This window comes from Condylura cristata, unplaced genomic scaffold (genome assembly GCF_000260355.1).
Source record: "Condylura cristata isolate star-nosed mole 26May11 unplaced genomic scaffold, ConCri1.0 scaffold00033, whole genome shotgun sequence".
Taxonomy (NCBI): domain Eukaryota; kingdom Metazoa; phylum Chordata; class Mammalia; order Eulipotyphla; family Talpidae; genus Condylura; species Condylura cristata.
In genome coordinates this window covers 5,890,982-5,916,590 of record NW_004567134.1, presented here as the reverse complement: position 1 = coordinate 5,916,590, position 25,609 = coordinate 5,890,982, and the positions used below count along the sequence as shown (strand labels likewise).

Below are 25,609 nucleotides of genomic sequence, written 5' to 3'. Positions count from 1 at the left end.
AATACAACAAACTAAAAAATATATATATTTATAAGATAAAAAGAAAACCATGTTTGAAAGGTCATTTGTTTCCCTTGAGCAGAGCACAAATACACACTCCTCCACTCAGTTCCACAGGTCTTACTTTATGTATATGATACAGTTATATACATATGTACAAGGAATAAAGCACTTACACTCACCATTTTGATGCAAGGATACATCTCTGCACCTTGCAATCTGATTACTTTTGATCTAAATTGGTGTTAAAAACAGGGTTTTGAAAAGTTTACTTCAATTTCAACAGTAGCTTCCTATTAGCTGACTCTAGAAGGAAAATGCACTAAAGGTATTGATGAGGGTTGGGAATGAGTGTAGGGGACAGTGGAGAATTCTGGATGGAATGGTGGGTGTGGTCTTCCCTGGGTGCAGGTAATAAGAGTACATTAAAGGGAATTAGAAAACAATATATAAAGGGAATAAAAAAAGGCTTTTCACTGGCCTCACAAACCAGAAATATTCAATAATGCCCATGATAAAGGATGACTCCCTAAAAAATATTTGGTTGGTCTATATTCCAAACAATTGATGTGGTGACTATTGAAAGTTAGAATATATCAAATTAGCACATTTTCTGACTTATCCTATAATGAACATAATAAATGTCATAGGCTACCTGGGACTTGATTTGTAGAACCATCTACAGTCAATCTCTCCTCCTCCAGTTCAGCCACAAGTCTTTGTTTTGTTAGAAGTTTTATAACAGCTCAAAATTCTTTGAGTTTACAGAGGCTGCTATTCATGCTTATCCCCTGTGATCCTACATAATTATTAATGTAAACAATATATCATAAATAAATAACGATGCACAGTGATTGTAAAGATGAAGAAAGTGAACGTGAATTCATTCAAGTCTGTCATTCAGTGTGACTGCTAGTAGTTCTTCTGTTGAGACAGAGAAGCAGCTCTGGCCTGGTGAACTGTGGCCATACAGATCAACGACTAAGGCACCTGGCTGCCCCCACACCCTGGTTTCCTATTCCCACTCCTCTAACCTACCTCAAAAACCATTTGCCTTCAGAAACTTGTCTCAGAATCTGCTTCTTATGGAACCAAAACTAAAACAAACAGCATCATCTCATGATGAAGCAAACCCTCCTGCTGATTCCTGAGAGTGAGTGAGCAAGTCTGGAGCTTGTCTCCCTCATGCAGCCCTCCTCATGCGTCCTCATGTCAGCCCCTGAGGGAGCTGCTGTTGGCCTTTCTGATAGTGCAACTCCAGAGCAAGGTCCTCAATGAGTTTTATTAAAGATGCTTAGTGGAAACAAAGGCTTAAGGAAGCCTAACAGGCAGCTTGAAATGAAGGGGAGGCTGCTATCCTTGAAGAGGGTGAAGGTTCACAGGGGACACCCCTCTAAGAGAATTCAGGTAAGTGTGACATCTGCCTTCATTACTCTGAACTCCCAGAGAGGTGATGATGGGATTCTCAGTTCTGTCTGTCTACATCTGTGAGGTTTTGTTCCTTTTCCAGAATCTATAGCTTCCCAGGCCCTAGATCAAGAAGAAATTTGAATCTCTGAGTATAGACACTATACTTATATATAGAGAAATATATATTTATGTTGTAAAATATAATAAAATAATGTTTTTCTATAGACTATATATCTTATAGGCATATAAGCATATGAACATATGGATGTTTACATCTTCTTGGGTAATTCTAAGACACAAAACAGAGATAAGGACCACAGAAATGGAATAGGAAAACTGTTGAACTTGTGTGAAATAATCAAATGGCAATTCCCCTTTGTCTCTTCATCATATGTTTCTTATAAAAATCCAGAAGGACATCCAAACTCTTGCTAAATTAACTGCAGACACAATGGTATAGTTTATCCATTAAAATTGATCCCCTTTCAAATGAATGTTTCTCTTTCAGTATGTGGAGTGATTAGGAATTCTTGAGGAAGAAATGGGTTTCCATTGATGTTGATGCTGTCTCAATTATCTTGCATGCAGGAAGAAGGTATCTGCATGAGAAAATACAAATTCAAGGTATAGGCTCTCCCTGAACTCATAAGCTCTCTCCAACTGCCACTAATGTTGGACGCAGGAGGAAAGTGCATGTGAGGAATGATACTCCACCTGTAATTACAATCTTGGCATGTTGATGTCAATACCTGAACATGAATATGCAGCTGCAGTATTAACATAGGATATGATTTTAAAATGCTCTTTTGGACTCTCCCTGGTGGTGCAATGGGTTAAAGCTCCGCATTATGAAGCTCTCAGATGCCACTGCAGCACAAGTTCAATCCCCAGCCAGGGAGCTGACCCACATGGCATGGCAGTCCTCTCCTGACCCACATGCTGTTCCCATTAGTGGTGTGTTTCCGTCCATCTGCCTGTTCTGCTCCCCACTCTGTCTTTGGTGAATCTTCTCACCCACCACACCTCTGGCCTGTACCCTAATTCTGTAAGCATAAATAAATAAATCTTTAAAAAATGATTCTTTCACTATTATAATTGCTGACAGAGTCCTGGCAGTGAACAGTTTTTTAGAGAAAAGCTGATTTTGAGCCGAAGAACTGGCCAAAATCTCAGATAGGACACAAGTACATATAGACACATATGTGTTTTGCTATCTATATGTAGTCTATATAAGAGATACATACATCTAAATAGATATTTAGACACAGAGATAGAGAATTAGATGGAATTCAACTATAGAAGGAAAACATTTCATACTAATAAATACTTTCTTTTATGCTACAGTAAAGTTAAGTCTTGAAGTTGGAGACCCAGTTTGAATTATTCCTGTCAGTTAACTGGCTTGTATCTTCTCAAGCATATAAGAACAGTATCTTTCCTTTGCCAGAAGATATTACAAATAGAGATTAGATTTCAATGACTGCATAGAATAAGAACTTTAAAGGCACTTGCCTAGTCATATATTTAGCACAATTTGCTATACATCTCATAGTTGGGAGCTTTTGCCTTATAGTTCAGTTATACAATCAAATTTTGTGATATTATTTGTACAACTTTAGAAAACATCATTCAGAAGTATATGTGTGGAAATACATAGCAACACAAAAATCCTATAAATGCAAAGCTTCCACCTTGAGTTTTTATCTCCTGATGTTTACTACAACACACACACACACACACACACACAAGCAGCATTGTACGGGCCCGAAAACCCTTCCTCAGCCCATGTCCATGACACTTTACTTGTCAACTTTATTTTTTAATGGTTAGTGAATTCCATGCAATAATTGCCAGTTCTCTGCACCCGTTTGTTTCCTGCTGCAAAAGAGCTAATCTATTCAGAGGAAGATAATTGCAGAGCTGTTGAGACAGAAAAGAAATGGCTGCATCTCACCACTGTTGTGCGCCTCCAGCTGCGAGGCAGAGTTGACAGCAACCTTGCAGAGGGAACAGTAAAGAAGCCGTTTTGCCTTTTCTTCCTCAGTCTCCGTGGAAGGACATGAGCTATTGCCAGTGGCTGTCGTGGGGCTTTTTTCCACTTTAGAGGTGATCTCAGTTGTCATAACACTGCTTTTGCGAATTTCCACAGTTGTCGTCGTTGATATTGCTGGTGTCCCTGCGGCACTGTCTGCATTCAAAATAGTCAGGAAGAAAAAAGAGGGGAAAACAGTGGTATTATCGTTCCCTTTTTGGAAATGTAGTACTAATATTACATTCTCCTAATAAAGTTAAGAGCAATTCGTGATTGCTGCTTGCCAACTATGTTTCCATCATCTCTTGAAGAAAATTTCATAGTTGGCCATGTAGAGCTGTGTATATTGCATATTTACTTAATGTTCAGACAATTCTCAAAAACACAAGAAGGACACTTTGCATTTTTTTCTATGGGAGTTAGTAAACAAACACATCTGAAAATTTCTCCTGCTCACATAAGGGTTTAGAAAAATAATTTTTACATTTCTTGTCCTTTATATACATATATACTTACACCAGTGACTTTTGAAAGAGAAAACAGAGGATAAATCCCTTTAAGATACTTTAACATACAATTTGGCTTTAGTTTTCCTTGCACAGATCTTTAATTAAAAAAAAAATAGGTGCTAGTCCTTTTGTATATGCTTGCTGGGGGGGGGGGAGAGGGAGGAAGGAGGGGAAGAGGATATAAAAAGGAATCGATAACATTGCTTTGTCTAGACTAACAGGTCAGAAACTGCCCCATTCACAGAGTTGTATATCCAAGACCAAGAACAAAAATCATCAATGGAAGAGGCACTTCAGTCTGGCCTATTTAGTAAATGCTCGTTCTACACCAGACTGTGTTCAGGGAGGTTGTCACACTATATTCAAACACCAATGGCCACGCTCCATAAGGGAAATCACAGAGTGGTCATAATCCATTAGTGTTAAAACACTTTAAGAATTTAATGGCAGTGTAACTTGAACTGTTCCCTGACAATTCTTTGGGATCTGAAGTATGATTCTAAATCTGAAGAGATCTACCTCCAACAGGAAATTACCTATCTGAACTCCACTGGAAAAAAGTAATTCTCATCCTATATAAACTCATCCTATATAAGCTCACCAGCATGAAGATAGCAGTGTCTGCATGTCCAGTAACAAACTGAAAGCCCGATTCTTCCATCCTTCCCACTCTTACATCACCCTTCCTGCCTCCCAGCTGGTGGCTACTTAACCTCCTATTCAAGGGACTCCCAGGCCGTCTCTCCAGTGATAGCTGTGTGGGATTGCTCCCTAACCCATATGTTGCTGTGGTCACTGTGTGAAGACATAGAGAAGCCCATGATAAATGGATTGACCAGTGCTCAGAAAGAATTGGCTCTGCCTCAAATGATTACTGCTCTTTTTTTTTTTTTCTTTTTTTGCTTATACTATCAAGAGCTAATCACCAGAACAGGATGTTTTTTCACTTAGATTTCCCCTTTGATCCAGACATAGTGATAGAATATGGACAAGGTGGTTATGGCTTCTTTCCCAAGTGTGGCCTCAGAAACATTAGTCACCTAGTAGAGGAAAGGACTCTTGCTGAGGGCTGTTGTGTAAAATAATTCATCAGACTCTTTATTTCTTTTGTCTGACACTTCACACATTTTTAATTAGTCAGTGAGCTGCTAAGATCAGCAAATAAGTCTTCTTCAGTGTCAGAAGATCATCCACCAACCATGTTTAAAAAAAAAATCATACTACTAATCAGTCTCCCATGGCTAGGGAAAAATAAATCAGCTGATTTTGATATTAAGATTAATCATCATTATACATTTATTCCCATAAACACTGAAAGGTCCATTTACTGATTAGTTTTTATTTGCTACTAAGCATCAACATTAAAATATCATGTAGCACCAACATTAAAATATCACATTCTAGCGAAAACATACTCCTGAGGTATGGCATAAAACAAAAAATACAACTACTTTAAGATAGTCCAGTCACTATTTCTTGCTTCAAACAAGACAGAAATAACTAAGTTTGTATTTATGTTTGTGAATAAATAACAAATGGCCAGCATTTTATATATGCAGTTGCATTTAGCCTCCACACAAACTTGTGCAAATTAGGAAGCTGTGGTAGTGAAGGAAATTTTCCAAGGTTCATGTAAATAGTAACTAGTGAGCTATGGCAAAATATTTCATGGAACAAAGGAATCGAGGATTATTGAAGAGAAATGCTGTGAATGACAAACTGGCTAACAGTGATTTTCCACATAAATAGCAGTGAGCTAAAACCACTAACTTGTTCTTAGGAGCAGCTGCAATGGGAAGTGACAACCATAAACACAAAAATACATAAACACAGTGTCCACATGCCGGAATGTTGATGGCAGGTACTTAGCTCATTTAAATCTAGGTAAGGCTATCCTTATTAATACTTCCTTTCTAACATTCCCCTGTATTCACAATATTTATTTTATGTCTTGATCTGAAACTTGTACATAGCATCAGACATAGCAACCCTAAACCAACTTCCCTATATACAATGAAATTCAAAAAAAGTATAAAATAAACAAAACCCTGGATCTTCTAATTCTGTGACAGTTACAGTATTGTCATTCCTAACCTCAAAGGATAACGTGCATTTATACCACAGAGGCCACAAGATTAGACATCAGATTCTCTATGCCAAGGGCTTAGTGGACATTTAAGGCAAGTTCCAGCATACCACAGGTTTAGGGGAATTACTATTCTGAGTACAGAATTGTTATTTTTCTTGTAGTTAATTTGAAAGAACTAAAAACTGTATTTTTAATTTTCAATTTAGAAACAGAGCTTGATTCTTCAAATGCAGGATTACTATTAATTTATAACAAGACAGATTTTTCACTTACTTCTCATCTGTCAGTGATGAAAGGGATTTTTTTAAATGAAAAGATAAGGTAAATGTATTTTACCATTATGACTGATTCACAAGAGAATTAAGTATTTTATACACTGCATAGAAAATTATATATGACAAAGAATTTTACTTAATCTGGTACTTTAAATTATCACTTATACATAACTCTTATCTATGCATTAAAATAGACTCTTAAATAGGCAATCATGTTAATAGCAAATATTCTTGATGTAATATAACAATTTCCTGTAATCTTCCTCCTCAAAACTCAAAAAATTCTCTTAGCTATGAGAAAAGCATACAACAAACCTAAATTTAAATGTATTCTATAAAATTCCTGATTGAGTAATAGTCTTCAAAACTATTAAAGTTTTGTAAACAAGGACAGTCTGAGAAACTTTCACAGTCCAGGGAAATCAAAGGAGAAATGATGACTAAGTATAGTATATTCTGGTTGAGAGGCTGGGACAAAAGCAAACAGATATTTGGTAAAAACTTAGGAAATCTGAATAAAGCATGTACTTCAACTAATAATAAACTATCAAATTTGGTTGATTAGTTGTGATATATGCACCTCAGTAATGGGAGGTTTTTTTCTTATGATTTATTTATTTATTTATGCATATAGAGTAGGGTACAGGCCAGAGGTGTAGGGATGGTAAGAGGCTGACTGATGAAGTACACCACTGAGGGGAGCAGCAGACGGGTCAGGAGAGGTCTGTTGTGCCATGTGGATCACCTCCAGGGCGGGGATCGAATTCATGCTGAAGTGGCTTTAGCTTCTTAGTGCCATGCTTTAACCCGCTGCACCACCAGAGAGGGCCCAATGTGAAGTGTTTTAAGGGTTATATTATATGGAAACCTTCTTAACCCTCTTGCACTCTTTCTGTAAATCCAAAACCATTCTACAATTAAGTCTACTGAATGTAAGAAAAAAATAGAATTATAAAATTCCATTAAAAAAAAAAGAAACAACTAACAAATACTGCATCTCTAAACTGCTTTGAAGAGTCAGAAGGAATCTTAGTGTTTTCATAGTATAGCTTTTTTGTTCTTTGTATCAGTAAATTCCTCAAGTGGCCTTGAGTAGAAACTGGCTTGACATTGCTTCGCTCAGTTCCAAACCCAGTGTTTGTCATCCTACATTGCAATGATTCATATATTCAAATTCCATTTCATTAACATTTATCAAGTAGCAATTCTCTTCTAGGTTCTATATTAAACTACTGGGAATGAGAAAACCAATAAGTATTCATCATGCACTAAGTAGCAAAATAGTTTATGAGACATCCAGTAATGACTTCAAAGAATAACAGTAAACTTAACAATCCTTAATCTGTTTTGCCTATTGCTGTATCACTGCACTTATACTTGGCATGAAAGGGGCACTTAATAGTCATTGAAAGAAAATAAGGAATGAATGAGGGAACAAATGATATTATAGCTAATGATTGTGGAAGCATTTTTAAAGCACCCAAAGGTATGAACTCATGTAAACTTCATTAAAACCTTAGAGTGGCATATTATTTTTATCCCCATTTAAGAGATTTTGGGAGATTTGAGGACTTGCCCAGTACCAGCTCTGCCAGCAATAGCCCAGTGATTTAAAATCACTCTGACTCAAAAACACATTCTCTTCATTTATTTCTAATTACTATTTTTTTTTTTTTAGTTTTTATCACAGAACATTTGATGGCTTCTTCAGTTAATTCAATTGGTCTTGACTTATTATGCATGCTTGAAAATAACATCCTAAAAATCTGACTTTATAAGAAACTAAAGAGGGTCCTAACTAGTTAATCATGTACGTCCAATCATCTATTTATGCTCGCGTGTTGTGCTGGAGTTCATATAGGATGAGGGGAGAAAGGAAAAACTCCGACCTCCAAGCAAAGTAGTAAAAAAGCTTCCTTAATGTACCTCTGTTTTTTGTTTTTCAAAAGATGAGAAACTCAGATAATGATTTACAATCTTACTTTCCCAAGAGTGGACTCAGATGAGCCGATGGCCCTGCAGGAACAATATATGTGACAGGGATTCAAAAGTAACGGGTGTATTTCCACAGCAAGAAAAAGGTTTGGGATGGTTTGATTTTGTATTTCGATGCCTTTTTTGTGCCAGTGCCCTGTAGCAAATATTCATTCTTGTAACTGCCACTATTTAGCTTTGGCATCAAAACAAACTGCTAAAACTTTGTGCATTGGGGCTTTAGTTGAAAATTAAAGGAAACACATTAGTATTGAGAATGGCCCCTTTTTGGTCCTCATTTTTATATGAAAAACACTTTTAAAAAATCCAGCTAGCATAAGAAAGGGTTCTAGAAAATACCAACACTTGAATTCTGGGTAGTAGCACAGAGCATGGTACATCTTCTGGGTAAGGATATTATTTTCCAAGTTAAAGATCTCATGAGCCAACTGGTGGAACCACAGGTGAATCATTTAGGTTTCCTTGCAGATAAGAGGAATTAGTATTATGAACCAAAGATGCTCATCATGTTTTCCTGTGGATTGAAGACTCAAAAATACATGTAATGTATTTTCTTCTTCCCTGTGTGAATTTAAAGCTTTAGTTAAGCAAGCGAACAGAACAGCTGCTTCCTATTAAATATGCTGACATTCTGAAGAATAAAAAGGTGCTTGCTGACGAAAGAAATCATAAGACTTTAGAAATTACTACTAGTGTTTTTTTTTTCTATGGATTTAGTTTCATTGAACTAACAGTTATTGAACATAGTACTAAGCTCTCAGATCCAGGCAGAGGTGGCCCCAGGCACAGGACTCTGGGTTTTCTGGGGATCCATATTATGACAAGCCACTGAAACCAAAGTCCCTTTATCTTCTGTAGTCTTCTTACCCTGGAAAAAGTTTTCAGAGTTCAGCTGGGCAAATGGAAATTATGACAGAGGGAAGAGAGAGCTGAACTGAATGCAGTCAAAGCCAGATTATAGCTGCTTCTTCAAACAGTGCTCTGACACTTGAAATAGACATCTGCAGAGTCTGACTGGGTTTTCACCAAATACAAACAGGCGAGCTCTCGGAAGGTGACAGATACACACACCACACCCCACACACGGCAACAGGAACTGGCAACTGACGATGCTGGTCCACAGACTGTGCTGTGAGTTCCAGGAAAATGGATCGTTTCTTCGATCGCTCTAGTCGGTTCCTCACTTTTTAGTAAAACTTGGCCAGCTTTATAGATGCTTTGTTATTTTGACAAAAGCTAAAAAGTTGTACATAAAATCAAATTTAAATGTTATTTGACTCTGTGTGTGTCCCTGTAGAGCCCTACAGTGAAGCCTGGCACAGGGTAAGTGTATCTTTGACTTGCTCACCTCAGATTTCACCAATCATCACTTTCACCTTACATATTTTTTTTTATGAATTCTATCATTTTTATTGAGGTAACATTGACTGATAACACTGCATATATTTTAGGGGTACAGTTGGCACCTTTTCAGATGTATATCACATACCAGGCCCAACACTAAATCATCCACAGTCCTCTACCATAGTCCATGATCCCCGCCCCCTCTTGCTCCTCACCCCTATCCCTCTTTGAACAACAAATAATGCAAGAATTTGGAAACTTTTTAATATGCCGCTTAAAGAATTTTTTACTTCCTCAGTAAAGTAGAGGAAAAAATATCTTTCAAAATCAATGAATTGTCGTTCCCTGTTTCCGGGATTTTTTAAATTATTATTTTATTCATTTATTCTCTGCGTAGAGGAACTAGGAAGCAGGCCAGAGGTTGGGGTGGGGTGGGGGTGGGGTGGATTGGAGAGGATTCACCAGAGACAGAGTGGAGAGCAGAACAAATGGATCTACTGAAGTGCACTGTTGAGAGGAGCAGTGGGTGAGACAGAAGTCTGCCGTGTCATGTGAACTTGGGCCATCCCGGTAATGTGCTGAGACTTAAATCCTAGGCCACCAGGGAGGCCCTTCTTCCCAGGGTTTTTGAAGGGGAAGAAGTGCAGCATGGGATAGTGCCAGTCTCCATTTCAATAATGAGAAGAGCTGTGCATTATAGAAATCTGGCAAAAGTCAGGACATAGCTTTTCTGGGACTGCCTTTGAGAGTTTATCTAAGGTGTGGAACTGTAGTCTTTTTCTCAGGCCACGTGATTCAGGTTAAAAGTGAGGCCTTGCCTTGTGCCCTTCACTTCCAGATATCAAAGGATCATGACATAATAAATGATGATTTTTAAAAAAAAATATTTATGTATGCATGCAAGAACTGGGGCATAAGCCAGAGATGCAGAGGGTGAGAGGACTCACAAGAGACAGGGTGGGGAGCAAAACCAGCAGACTGACCAAAGTACACTGCTGAGGGGAACAGCAAGTGGGTCAAGAGTGGTCCTCGTGCCATGTGGGTCACCTCCCTGGCCGGGGATTGAACTAGTGCTGCAGTGGCTGCACCAGACCCACAGTGCTGCACTCTAATCTGTTGCATCACCAGGAAGAGCCCAATAAATCACAAATTTTGAAAGCTTTTATTAGTCCCTCTGTCTAGTCTAGTCCCTCTGTCTAGTGAATTCCGAATGTGCAGAGTTGAGATTGTGGAGATAGTCCTGCCAAGTAATTCAGTACACACATCCTTGCTCTAGAATCCTGTTAAATGGCCCAGATAATAAAATGGAAGTAGTAATTGTCAGCTCTTCAATTTTTTGTATCATAGAGCTTTCTTGAAGATAAGAAAAAGCTCTCATAATGGATAGCACAATGATAAAATATTTAGTAGTGTGAATATAATTTAGAACATTACCCCATCTGGTCTCGGGCATTTTATTGTGTGTGTAAGAATTACTTAGCAGTTTTCATTACAATGTTAGTGTTTCATAGATTAACTATGCAGAAAACGTTTTAATCACCAGACAGATACCACGATGTCACTGAGATGCATTTGTTACAATCCATTACTCAGACATCTAGATTAAGGTTCTTGTTTTTTTTTTTTTTTTTTTTTCTTTCAGGAGAACAGGAAAGAAATTTTCAGAGAGCCAGTTCTGTTAGACAAAGTATGTAAAATGGTTGGCAAACATGAGAGAAATGTACAAAAAAAAAAAAAAAAGAGATCCTTAAAAGTCGAGAGAACACATTTATATATTTTAATGACAACTTTTCAGTAGCTGTTTGATTTTCCTTATAAGCTGTAAATTATGCTGTCTCAAAACTTTAACTATAAATCATTTCACTCAAAAGAGCAATTTGTTATATATTTTTTTTGTACAAGGAAAGGTGAAGAAGGGAGCCACCATATAATAAATATGATATTTATTTTTTTATAAATTGTCTCTGCTCAAAGTAGTTATTTCCATGCTATTTAATATATTTCAGTTGATATTTTTAATTGTTGAATGATTTAGAAAAGATTAGGAAAAATAGGCAAATCAAAATCAAACAAAGTACATCGGATTTCCTCCAAAACTTACTGAAACATTGGTAACTGAAACAGTTATAGGACTACTTGGAAAATAGTAAAATTTGAAGCAAATGTGTCTTTTTCCCCAGCAAAGCCAATGGACCTATTTCTAGGAAATAGATGTAAACTAAATTTTCACAGAATTCCAGGTATGATTTCTTCTGTTATTCCCATAAACTATCAGAGTGTTTCAAAAATGACAATGTACAGCAAACTGCTTCTTGTACAAAAAATTACCACCATGTAGTTTCCTTTTCACATTCATTGGGAATAGCCTCACCATTTTATCAAAGTAGTAAATGAAATAGGGTACACAAGTCAATCTCTCTCTTGTGTAAATGATGCAGAATAGCCATTTTGATTTTCCAAAGGTCTCATTTATGAGAGTGGTCATTGAGGCATTATTTAAACAGCTTCAGAGTCCATGATCTATTTTGAAAATAAACTTAAGAAATAAAAGACTTCTTGGTTAACTCTATCAACTAAGATAACTCAAGATAAATATATTTTATAAAGGCATAGCTGTGTTAACAAAAGTTCTATGGTCTGACAATTAATTTCAAAGTACATTTGTATCATCTCTGACAGTACTGGTCATCCTGGAATTGCAGAATGCTAATTATTTTTATAGTTATTAGAGGATAGAAGCCAGTCCTTTGGACATGACTTGTCAAAGAATGCTGACATTTCTATTCCAGTTCATTCTCTGAGCTCTCATTTCATGAGTCAAATCAAAACACCTTATTAGAGTTCATTTGATAGGAACAGACGTTCTGAAATTTCACCCTAAATTTAGAGAGAATATTTTAAAAATATCACTCTTAATCAAGACTTAGAAAAGTGACATTCTTTTACTTGGGATTCATACTTACAGAGCTGTTTTTAATTATCATCACTTTTGTGACTTTTAACAAACACCCAATTGTGAAAATAAAAATTAAAAGCCAGTACTTTGGAAAATAATAAAACCAGTTTTATTAACAATTTCATAATAATTAATTTTCTGGGGATAGCAGATTTTCTTTTTCATGAATCCTCTTTTAACCCAACATTAGGTTCACCTGAAGATGTTTCTCTAGAAAGGGAAAAAAAAAAAAAAAAACCTTACTGCAACATCTGATTAGTTATGTTCAGGTCCATGTAGGAAGGCTCCTCAATCCTGGGGAGGGAGCCAGGCGAGAAAGCTAGCTGTCCAGGGCTGGGTATGTTGGGTTACAAGTCTGAGTGGCAGGGGAGTGTGGGAGACACAGACCAACCAATTCTGGTACTTGAAAGGCTGTCACCAAGCTGTCTAGATCACAGCGAGATCGAGACAGCTAATTCACAGGGCTGGGGACAGCAATCGGAGCCCAGAAGGCAAGCTGGGTGAGAAGACACAGTCTTGGGGGCATTAGAGGACACAGCTTAAGACCAGGGCAGGCAAACAAGGTGGTGACCTTCTCAGGTTATCTTTAGAATGAAGGCCATCTCTTGGACAGTCCTGTCATAGTGTTATTGAGGAAAGAACAGTCAAGGTTACTACCTGCTTGGCCCTGGGGAGGGGAGAAGAGGTAAAAGAGGGGCTGTGTCGATGTGTCCAGACTTTGCCTGTTGTGATCCTGGATGCTACAGGAAATGAAGCCGGCAGAGGCACAGGGATGGGACTCAAGTTTTGTTTCTCATCTTATGCTCAACCCCTCAATTCTCTGCTTCATTGATACGGCACTACAGTAATATAAATCAATTGATCAAAGTATATTTGCATGGAAATATTTTCTCCCATTGTGATTAGTGTTGACCTCCGTGATCAGCCCTTCGTTAAAGACACTACAAATTTCTTAGGCTGGTCATCACTAATGTTTGGTAGGTCAGATGATCAGGTCATATCTGGTTCAGTGATGTCATCTTTGCTCAGGATGTCATCCAGAGAATATTGTTGCTTAGACCTGTCTCTGTAGAAATGCAAAAGGTTTTTACCAAATTGAAGCTCTAAATAAATTCACCTAGATAATTTAAGTCCACATGTAATTCATGAAAATATTATGTGTTTTATTTATATTTCATATATATAATAAGTGAAATTTTAGTACTGCAATGCCAATATTTCATTTGTTCTGACTTAGCACTTCAAAACTTCCACTGTGACTTACCCTTCAAAATACAATTCCAAAGCCAGTAACATTTCCTTCTTTTTCTGATTTGTCAATCTAGTTTAATAATGTTTTCTCAGAGTGGAAATTTAATTAACTTGAAGGTAGCTGAATGAGATTATTTGCATTTGCTTATTAACTTTTTTTAAAAGATAAAACTAGAAAAGAAATAGGCAGGAGAGATGAGTGAGGAAGACATGTATCTTATTTGCCCTTCTAAATTACGAATTTTATAGGGAGAGAATTTTTGCGAGCTTTCCTCTTGAAGGATATTTTTATCAGTCACTCCAGATGCACCAATATGATGAACCGATCCTAGGATTTGGATGAAATTCTTCTCAATCTTTGAAGTTCCCATCCTCACAGATGCTGTTTTCTATTGAGGGATATATCTTGTTCAGATTTCTGAGATGTTAATGGAAAAGGTGCCGCCAGATATGATGACTTATGAATTCTGATGTGAATATCACCGAGATACGCAAATGAGTGGTAAATGCCAAAGAAGTCTACAGCTGATTTTTCAAGAGATATGTTATACAATACACTCTAAATGATAGATAATGCATCACTCAAAATGAGAGTAAGATGCTTCTTCAACTACTTTTATGTCTGATTATTTTTTGCTATTGAAATTTTGCATGATATAAAGCAGCTCTCTCAACAATCTATCTGTCTAGTTTTATAAGTTCTTATTCTAAATGTCAACACAGTTACAGGAATCCATGGAACATCAGGCATTCTCATAAATAATTGCAAAATTAAAAATATGTAGCAATGACAATTTAAAATATACAATACTATATAGTAATGCCCCAAAGTTCACTTAGCCCTTCTTTGTTTTCAAATACATTCTGTATACACTTCACTTCTGTTATCTTCAAAACAAAATTGTGAGATATACCCTAGAGTTCTTATTTTATAAAAGAGAAAGCTGGTTTATTGATAAAAAGTTACTTACTAGTTACTAGCTATTAATTAACAAATCCACTAGCAGCATGAAGATTTTTTTAGAAGCTATTGTTACAAACTGATAGGAAAAAATCATCTTTGATTGTACAGAGTAATGTGCAAAAAATATGTAAAGTATAAAAGGATATTCTAGCAATCATGTAGTAATAATAATATTTTAAAAAATATTGCTAACACAATATGCGTGACTGACTTACATCATATATTTAATTTTGAATCAATTTCATAGTATCTATAGTACTAGTATAGTACCTATAAAAGCAACTTTATAGTAAATAAACATGGTTGTTATTTCAACTTAATCTACTATGTTAGAATTTTAATAGCTATTTATATTTATCACCACTTCTAGCCTTACTTTTAGAAGTTATACTCATTAAAAACAAAAACACAATATGAAGAGATCATTTACATCATTGTTTTACTTCTCCAATTACTGCAAGGCTTCCTATTTCATCTCAATTAAAGCCCCTGTTGTATGAAAAGCATTCCTCCTTGGATCAGGAAGAAAATTGGAGTACCTATTCTGCCATTACCACACCATACTGGGGAGTCCTAGTGAGACTGATTAAGCAAAAGAAAAAAAAAAATGGAAATGGAAGTACCCAGATTGGAAAGGAAAAAGTAACTCTTTCCACTCATAGATGACATAATTTTCTATGTAGAAAATCCTGAAGCATCTACACAAAATGAATTCAGTAAAGTTGCACGATGCAAAATTAATGTACAAAAATCAATCATATTTTTATATACTAGCAGTGAACAGACTATAGCGTTATTTAACAAATACTTTGACAATCGTAACATGTGAGAAATAAATGTAATCAATGAAGCACAAGATTTACACATTGAAAACATTGTTGTAAACACTCTGTGCTGGCTTCTAGCTGTTCTACAAGATGTTCCCAGCACTGAAACTGATTTTGATGTGTCTCTGTCTGAAATACTCTTGCCCAGATAGTCACACTGCCTAGTGTCTTCGGGTGTTCACATCCGCATCACCTTCTCAGGAAGTGTTTACCCCAACTCCCTGGGTACCAGTGAGCCCAGTCACTCATCAATGCTCTGCCTCTTGCTCTTCTCTGCAAGAAGAGAAGCATATATATATGCTACACATATGTAGCTGTGACACACACACACACACACATAGAAGTAGCTGTTAAAATTCTAACATAGTAAGTAAATATATATATACACACACACAAATATACACATATATTTGTACACATATATGTGTATATTTGTGTGTGTGTATATATATATACATACATATATATAGGTACTATATATATGCCATATATTTACATATGTGTATATATATACACATATATGTGTATATTTGTATATATCTATATCTATATGTCTATATCTATATAGATATAGATATATTTACCTACTATGTTAGAATTTTAACAGCTACTTCTACTTACCTTAGCCTTACTTTTAGAAATTCTAATCATTCAAAGCAAAAAATAAAATGCAAAGCTAGCCTTTAAATCATACTGTTTTTCTCCGACTACCACTTGGTTTCTATTTTTTTCCTCCATGGCACTTACTACATTCATAAGCCTAAGGGATATTTTTATTATTTCTCTCAATAGAATGTCATCTCTCTAAAAGCAGAACTTTATTTTTAAAGATCTTTAAAAATAATACAAGAGCTGGGATACAGGCCAGAGGTGTCTGGGGTGAGAGGATTCACCAGAGACAGAGTGGGGAACAGAACTGGCGGCCCAACTGAAATACACTGTTGAGGGGAGCTGCTGAGAGACAACAGAGGTCTGCCGTGCCTTGTGGGTCACCTCCCTGGCTGGGATCGAACCTGTGCTGCAGCTGTTACTGAGAACTCTTTAGTGATGCATGCTAACCTGCTGCACCAACAGGAGATCCCAGAACTTTGTTTTGTTCTCCAGAACTTTAATTGTTTTGTTGTCTGCTGATCTAGAACAGTGCATCTTAGATAGCTAGCATTTCTTGAATGGATGAGTGAAAAGAAAGACAGAAAAAGAAACAACGTAGCACATGCAGTATCTTTAGCAGGGAAGAATATATCTATTAAAAAGATGAGAAAGATCCCGCCATGTAACAGTATGTGATTCCCTATCTGTGGAAATCATTTTTTTTTTTATGTTGTTGAAAAGTCTGTGCTTTTGTTCTAGTTTGAGAAAAGTGGTCATGATTTTTTTTTCTAAAAAAATAATTTTGTTACATGATATCTGAATTGCTAACAGTTTTAAAATAATATGATGTTCTGGGAAAAAAAGGATGTTTATCAAAACTTTGCTGTAAAACCCATTGAGTTTCAAAATATGTAATCAATAAATTAACTTGAAAGTTACACACACAACTCTTGGCTGGCTCTAACAAATGTTACCAAAGGGCAATATCTAAAATATAGAGGCTATATCTGGAAAATTATTTTCTGTATTTGAAGTTAAGCCAGGAATTATATCAAGATATTGTGACCATGCCTCCTTTTTTCCCCTTTCTGCTCGGTCAGGCTGTAATCCAACAAAGTCTCTGAAATTCTTGGGAAAAAATAAAACAAAACAAAACTTTAAGCAGCTGAAAAAGAGATTAATATAGAAACTAGCAATGAAGGGTAAGAGACTTGGGAAATTTGAATTCTGAAGCACATGTAGCTGAGTAAAACAGGAAGTGTTACTCAAGTTAAGGAATTACTAGATCCTTTTTTAAAACCATATATAAAAACATGAAAAATTTTACTAAATATTATACTTCTTTAAATTTGTTCTAAACCCCAGTAAATTTTCTAGATATTACCAAGGCAAGGTAAGATTCATACTTTATATGTATACAAAGCATGTTTTTATTTTCTTACAGAAACATTACCAGGAGTAAAAAACACACCTTGGTAGAGAGATTCTTTTATGGGTTGTAAAACTGACTGTGGCCATGGGAATATACTAAAAACCATTGGGAATATACTAAAAACCATGGAATTGTACACTTGAAATGCACAAATTGGATGGTATGGGAACGACATCTCAACAAAGAGGTTGTTAAAAAACAGTCATAAGCTGAGAAAAATCCTGGCTCCTTCATTTCTGATTTACTCTGAGAATCATGGCCAAGTGCTGACTTCTGACTTCATGGCACAGCCTAGCCCCAGTTTTGTGTTGGCAGAGTGGGGTAATGGTACTTCAGGATTACAGAGAGGGTGCAGGGCTTTCGCTGCCATGTCTCTGGGTTGCTCTGTTGGGAGACTGAGCCCTAAAAATAGACTCTCGGAAAAGACAACCATCTTCACCCTTCTGATAAAAACCTTGCAGCACAAAATCTAAACTGTTCTGCATACCATTCTAGGCTTCAGTCTGGTGCACCATACCAGACTGAAAGCTGACTAACCTCAGCGCTAGTTTCTCCCCTAGACACTATATTTTAATTTCACTAAGCTATGGTAGGTATCTAGTGGTAAGCGCTTTCCTAGCTCTGTGTGTGTCCTTAGCTAAAGTTCAGTACAAAATGTGATTGTAGAAGTTGAAAGATTCTTTCTCCACATGCTTGTACCACCTTTTTATATTCTTAGTTGGCTATTCATCATGCTACTATAGTTATTTTCCAAATTCCCAATCTTTTCCCCAGACTATGAGGCTCCCAAAGGCAACATCAAGTGCTTCTAGAGAGTGCTTATGAATGGGGTAAGTGGCTGAACAACTGAACCCAGTGTTACATTTCACTATCTCTGCTTGACATCTCTGCTCTACAGGGGCAGGAGGGGCTGGGTGGAGTAAAACAGTACTTTATAAATGAAATAAGTTTAAGTGATAATTTAAATTCAAGTAATTTAAATGGTGTGGTCAACCAGAAATTAAATGAGGGGACTAACTGTGGAACAAGCACAAGATTGACAGTTAAGACAGGTTTACTCTCAGTGAGCTTTCAGTTCCCATCATGAGTACCATGCTGTGTATATTTTATTTTAAGTAACATGACCCATAAACACAAGTCAACTACCTCATTGAGCACTCACCCGAAGTATCTCAAAGTGTTGCATTGCCTGAGGGAAAACAGAACAGGTTGAACCTTCAAGAGAGGGTATGTCTGCACTAAGATGCTCCCTTTCTATATGTGTGAGGATAACTGTGCTAATAGATAATTTTCATTTTATTAGGGCTTTATTAGGACTTTTGTGAAGACTTCAGAACTCATCTTCCACGATGAGATGCTACTCTCTATGTCTGGAACTATGAAATTCTGTTCCATTAACTTTTCCCAGTTCTGGCATTCAACCCAGGCTGCAGTAAGAATTGGTCCATGTCGCTAATATTATTGTTGGCTGCTAAATTACCTGTCGAATTTGCTGAATTCCCAGTCAATTTACTCTGACTGTTAAGCTTGCTCTATTGTGTCTGTATTGCTGTTGATACTGTGTACATGAGGATTTTCTAAGAGATTGAGACCTGACCTCAGCTTCATGCTCGGGTGCTATTTTAGTAATGCTGTTTTTTTTTTTTCTTTTTGTGCTAGACAAAATTAAATTCAAATACAGTTTAGTACTGTATGTCCCAGTATGGCATGAATGAATGATATAGGTTTGGAGCAGAGTGCTTCTGGCTTCTATATTTGCTGAAATTTGGATACACAAGCTTAATGCTCTTGTATAACCATTTCATAGATTATAGATCATGTGAGAAATCGTGTACAGAATTGTAAGGCAATTTGTGGGTATTGGGTATTTATCATTTAGCTTTGCTTATACCCGGTTATGTTCACTATAAAGCTTTAAAAACATGCGTAAAGATTGTGTACTTCAATGGACATAAAAGGAAAAATAAATTGAAATTCCCTTATACTTTAAAATATCAAATATTATATTGCATGTGGCTTAGAAATTAAACCTTTGCATGAAATCCTGTGGTGAAGCTACAGCAACAAAGTCCTAAATAAAAGCACATCTGTTTATATGCTTAATCTTTGTGCTGTGGGAATCAGAAGTCATATTTTTATCATATTCTATCAAATAAAAATATTTTTTAATAAGGGAATATACAACACATGCTGACATATTTAAGAAACTACTAACTTTAAAAGCAGAGGCTTTATAATTTGATAGAGTCAGGATTTAGAATTTTCTAAAAAAAAAAAAAAGGTCAATTAGTATTTATGATGTAGTGCCTGAAAGACTTAAGACATCTTTCTTTCATGAAAAAAAAATACATTTATTGCCTTTAATCATCTAAGAGTTGTTTAGCACTGCACAATTTGCTAACTGCTTTTACACTCATTCATTGTCATGAAATTATTTAAAATCAGAGCAGAAACTATGTATCTTTTCAAATGTAGCTAATCGTTGATAGTATTATGTTGTTGAATGTATATTTTAGTTGTCGAACACATAAATACATGTGAGATGTATGTGTTAATTAAGTAGAAGGGAGCCCTTTCACATATTACATATAACACAAGTATTTATTGATACCATCACCACAATCTATACTTTATATATCTTATATATGTCAGTAATAGGTCAGTAAAACAAATTTTTAAAAAGTGCAGAAAGAATTGCTTGGAGATATGAACTAAGTAACTTAAGTCAAGACACCAGCTCTAACGTACCCAGACCAGGAAGAACCTCTCCAGCCATTTCTGTATCTTAGGAAATTGAGACAAGAAAGGGAGTAAAATGAATGAAGATTCTCTGCCTTCATTCTCAAGGTTTACTTTCTCCTCTCTGGCCTTTACATTTTAAATAATAGGTGAATTTCTTAAACCTGGGACTCCTCTTTGAAATTAAGTTTTGATTTTGAGGAAGACAATTTAAGAGAGCAATTCCAGTCAAGGTGTTATAAATTCAAATGATTCATGTTGGGCCAAGTGTTAAATAGTAACTTAATTGCCTTCAAATTCGCACAGTAACTAATTAGGCCTCTAGCCAGCTGAAATCACATGCTATCAACTTGTAGCTGGCAGTACTTTCCAAATGTTCTTGGGGCAGAGTCTGATGCTCTGCTTATGATGTGCTCCCTGGATAGCTACAAATATCCAGTAAAATGGTTTGCTGGTATGAATCTGGACAAAAATGAACCTGCAGCCTATGAAAATATTTTTAACACCCAAGCAATTAATATTGGATGGAGCTACTGCCCGTGACTTTCTTATTCTTAGCGTAATAGATAAAAGCATGTACCTGGTCACTTATACCATTTGTAAAATGTGATAGCCATGCAGTACCTGCATGTACAGATACAACCATAAGAACCAGCAAGAAAGTCTTTAGATTAGAAACTTCAGAGAACCCCTATCAATAGTGGCTTAGTTGGGCATGTTCCATTCACATCTAGCACCACTTTTCCACATTAATTTAATCCCTGTGTCAAGCAAGGACAGACAAAGGAAACAACAGGCTAATATTCCTAAGGAGGAGAATATTGCAAAAATTTCTAAATCCTGGGAATTAGGATACAGCAGCATACTAACAGAGTGGTCCACTATGATCAGGTAGTTTTCATCTCAAGGGTGCAAGGCGGGTTCAGCATAGGCACATCCCTCAATATCAATCACCAGATCAACAAGAAGAAAGATAAAAATCACAGGATCATCATAGTAGATGCCAAAAACCATTCAACAAGATTCAGCATTTACTTGTGATAAAAATTCTCAATAAAATGAGATAAACAAAAATTATCTAAACATAATAAAAAACATAGATGATGAACCACAGTCAAACACAAACTCAGTAGTGAAAATGGATGGCATTTCTGCTCAGGTCAAAAATTAGAGTAGGATGTCTATAATCACTGTTCAACATAGTATTTGAAGTCCTAGCCAGGTCAACTGGGCAGGTGAAATTATAAAAGGAGTCCACACCGGAAAAGAGATGATCCTATCACCATCCTCTGATGACATGATAATGTGGACAGAAACCAAAATAATCTATCAAAGATCTATGAGAAACAATAAATACAGTAAAGTGACAGGATACAAAATCAGTACCCCCCTCCCAAATTAGCTGTATTTCTCTATACAAATAACAAAGAAGGAAGAGATTTTAAAAAATAGCCCTATTTATAATCACACCAAAATGAATACATACTATGGGAGGTGAGGATCTGTAAATAGAAAACTGTAAGACTATGTTAGAGAAAATGAGGCAAAAAAGAAATGATAGGAATTCCTGTGTTTGTGGAATGGAAAAAATACCCACCATCAAGATAGCTGTGTTGCTTATGCAATTTCCAGATTCAATACAATGTCTACCAAAACCCCACTGGTTTTTTTTTCTTCAGGAAAATAGAACAAGTAAATATAAAATCAGTATATAACCATAAAAGACCCTGGATAGCCAAAGTGTTCCTAAGAAATAATAAGAAAAGCAGAAGTATCATAGTTTTTGACTTTGAACAATACTATACAGCAATAGTAATCAATATAAATATAGTACAGTACTGAGATAAAAACAGAAACACAGGCAAATGGAATAGAATAGAAAGCTCAGAGCAAACCCATACAAATGCAGTCAGTCAGTCTCTGACAAGAGCCGTGGCCATACAATAGAGAGAGAAAATCCTCTTTAATACATGATGTTGTAAAATTAATAGCCACACAAAATAATGAAATGAAATCCAAGTTTAACTCTATACACAAAAATTAATTCACAATGGATAAATGATTTGGATATAAGAACCGAAACCATAAGATACTCAAAAGAAAATGTTAGGGGACAGAGTACAGCATGTCTTCTCAAAGATGTATTTGGGGATGTAGTTGCAAAGACAAGAGAAACTAAACAAAAGTAAACAAGTGGGACTTCTCAAATCAAAAAGTTTTTGGAGCTCAACGAAACCATCACAAAATAAACAAATAAAAAAAGCAATCTTTAGATTGGGACAAGATATCTGCATATCATATATATGACAAGGGACTAATCTCAACATATCAAGTACATACACAATTCAACAACAATGAAAAAAATAGGCAAAATAATTAGACAGTTACTCAGATGGTCTGAAAGTTATTCAGTTACTCAGAGGGTCTAAATCACACACATCTCTCTCTCTCTCACACACGCACACACACAGCTCAACATCACTTATAAGAGAAATTCAAACCGGAATCATAATGAAATATCACATCACCCCCTTGAGAACAGAAAAAAACAAGGAGGAGGTGCATAAAAAGGAACATTCATCCACTGTCGGTAGAAATGCAACGTGGTGTACCTTATATGGCAAATGCCATGGAGATATTGTAAAGAAATAAAAATGGAAATCTAATATGATGCTCTGCTTGGTATTTACTCAAATAATATTAAACAATAATAAAACTAGTAAGATTATGCACTCCTATCTTCATAGCAGCTCTTTCCACAATTGCAAGGTCAACTGGAACCAAGGAAGTGCCCAGTGTCACACTACTGGATAAAGAACCTTGTGGTGATTATGTTAAGTGAAATATGGTAGAACAAGAAAGATATCAAATGGTTTCACCTCTCTGTGGAATATAAGTTAACAAAATATATACTGACAAAGCACAGCAAAAATCAATTACAGACTTAATAAAAATTATGCCGGTTACCAGAAGGAATGGGGTAGGGGGGGTGGAGGGCTGGGAGAAGGGAAGGAAACAGGAAGGACATTGATATAGGAGGTTTGATGGAGGATGAGTAAAGCATGTGCAACACAAGGAGTAGAAATGTACCCCCAAAATGTAGGCACTCAGGCAACTGACAAACTAATAATACATGAAATAAAGGGGAAAATAAATAAACACAACCTTTTCTGCTTCTAATTTAAACCATCCCCCCCCCCCAGAGATTAGGGTGGAATAATTTTCTGGTATTTAAGATTCCTCAGGCTATAATTTTATGACTCAGGAATTAGTATCCAGTGGAAAGTTTTATAGTGATTATCTAGAGAGGTGCTCATAGAGTCAACTGGAAGAGAGAGATTTACTCAGAGCTAACCCCAAGGCCTGTGGCTCTACACTTGCTTTCCTGCAATTAAGTTAGTCAGAAGAAATAGAATTTATAAATACAGATATATAAATAGGTAGTAGGTAGCCAAATACTATTGTGATGATAAAAAGTAGATATGGAAATAAATGTAACATCCTGAGAGGATGTAGTGTCTAGACACACCATGGGATACTACTCAGAATGTCTTTTTTTTTTTTAACAATTATATTGCTTTATTCTAATTTTTTAAAATAATATAATAGTTTATTTTTACATCGTCTTGTGCCTTTTCCTATCAGACTGCCTTTTGTGGCAATTTGGATGGGGCCTGGATGGAGGGAATAAGAAGGAGAAAGACTAATACGGATAGTGTCACTTTGATGTGGAATATAAAGAAACAAAATACAGGATCAGATAAAGCCACAACAAACCCTAGAAATAAGACTGCAGAATTGAGGCTACCAGAGGGGTTGGGGTGGGGGAAAAGCCAAGCAGGGAGGGGGCTCAGTGGACTATGGTGGGACACTGTGGTGGGCGTGTGGTGTGTGAATATACATCTGGAAGCTATGACCTATACCTCTAAATCATATTTTGACACACTGTTGTAAAACAATGTCACTTCAATAAAAATAGAATAAATAAATCAAAACAAAATATATGTGCACCTATGTCATAGGTAAGTAGCAATTCTTCAAAGGTTAAAGATAAAAATATAAGACAGAGATAAAATATGATTTAAATGCTATAAAGTTTGAGTTATACAAAGTGGCCTTACAAGTACACATTGAAAGTAAGATAATTGTGTCATAAATAAGTATAAATCATATACTATATGGCAATAGATGATTATATCTGTAATATGCAATATAACAATTACATTGATAATAATTATATAATATTTTACATGGTATGCTACAATGCTATATAGGTACCACTGAGTAAAATAAGCTTTAAAATATTGTTCGATGAAAAAAATACTGACTTTAAAGATAAAGTAGACTAAGCTATTATGATATTAAGTGTAATAGTAACTTGGCTATCCTACAAATTAAAATAGTAAATATTAAAAACAGAGCAGAGGTAAAATAATACAGCATAGTTAACATTCAATAACAGACCAAGGTTACAAAACATCATGTGTGTGATCCCATTTTTGCCTACAAATAGAGTCCATGTGTTTTTATTTATTTATTGTAAAAGATTTGTTTATTTATGCATACAAGAGTTAGGGTGTAAACCAGTGGCATGAAGGAGTGAGAAGATTCACCAGAGACAGAGTGGGGAGCAGAACAGGCAGCTCTACTGAAGTACACTGCTGAGGGGAGCAGTCGGCCAGACAGGAGAGGCCTGCTGCGCCATGTGGGTCACCTCCCTGGATGGGTTATTGAACTCTTGCTTTAGTGGCTACAGATAGCTTCATTGTGCTGAGACTTAACCTCTGTGCTACCAGGGAGGCCCTTGTCCGTCTATTTTTTAAGGGAAATTAGAAGGAACTATGTTATCAACACTACCATTTTTCCCATAGTAAAATATAAAGCAATTTATTGCACTTAACATTAGAAGAAAAAACAAGCACCTACAACAATGAAAAGTGGAAGCAGGGGCAGGACACAGCTATCCCTCCACGCCTGGAGGCTGAGACCCCCACAGAAGCCATGGGGTGCCCAGCCTTCTTGAGAATGGGTTCCGAGCTGAGGCCACTGCAGCCGGAGCCTCCAGAGCCTACTTTCGGCCCAGAGACACAGCTCTCCTGGGCTGGCTCCTGCCCTCTCAGCTAGACTCCAGAGTCCTTAGCTTCTCCACAGACACCTTCCTGTGTGGAAGGAAGACCAATTCCAAGTGGCTATGG

General features: G+C 36.3%; 1 protein-coding gene across 2 annotated transcripts in view; it reads right to left on the bottom strand.

Moving 5' to 3' along the window:
- ZNF385D (zinc finger protein 385D) overlaps positions 1 to 25,609 on the bottom strand; it is a 672,940-nt gene that overhangs the window by 14,341 nt on the left and 632,990 nt on the right. For both annotated transcript variants that reach the window (XM_012732206.1, XM_004692286.2), the window contains one exon: positions 3,365 to 3,598. In XM_012732206.1, the coding sequence (XP_012587660.1) occupies positions 3,365 to 3,598 (234 nt within the window). The remainder of the gene's footprint in view (positions 1 to 3,364; positions 3,599 to 25,609) is intronic.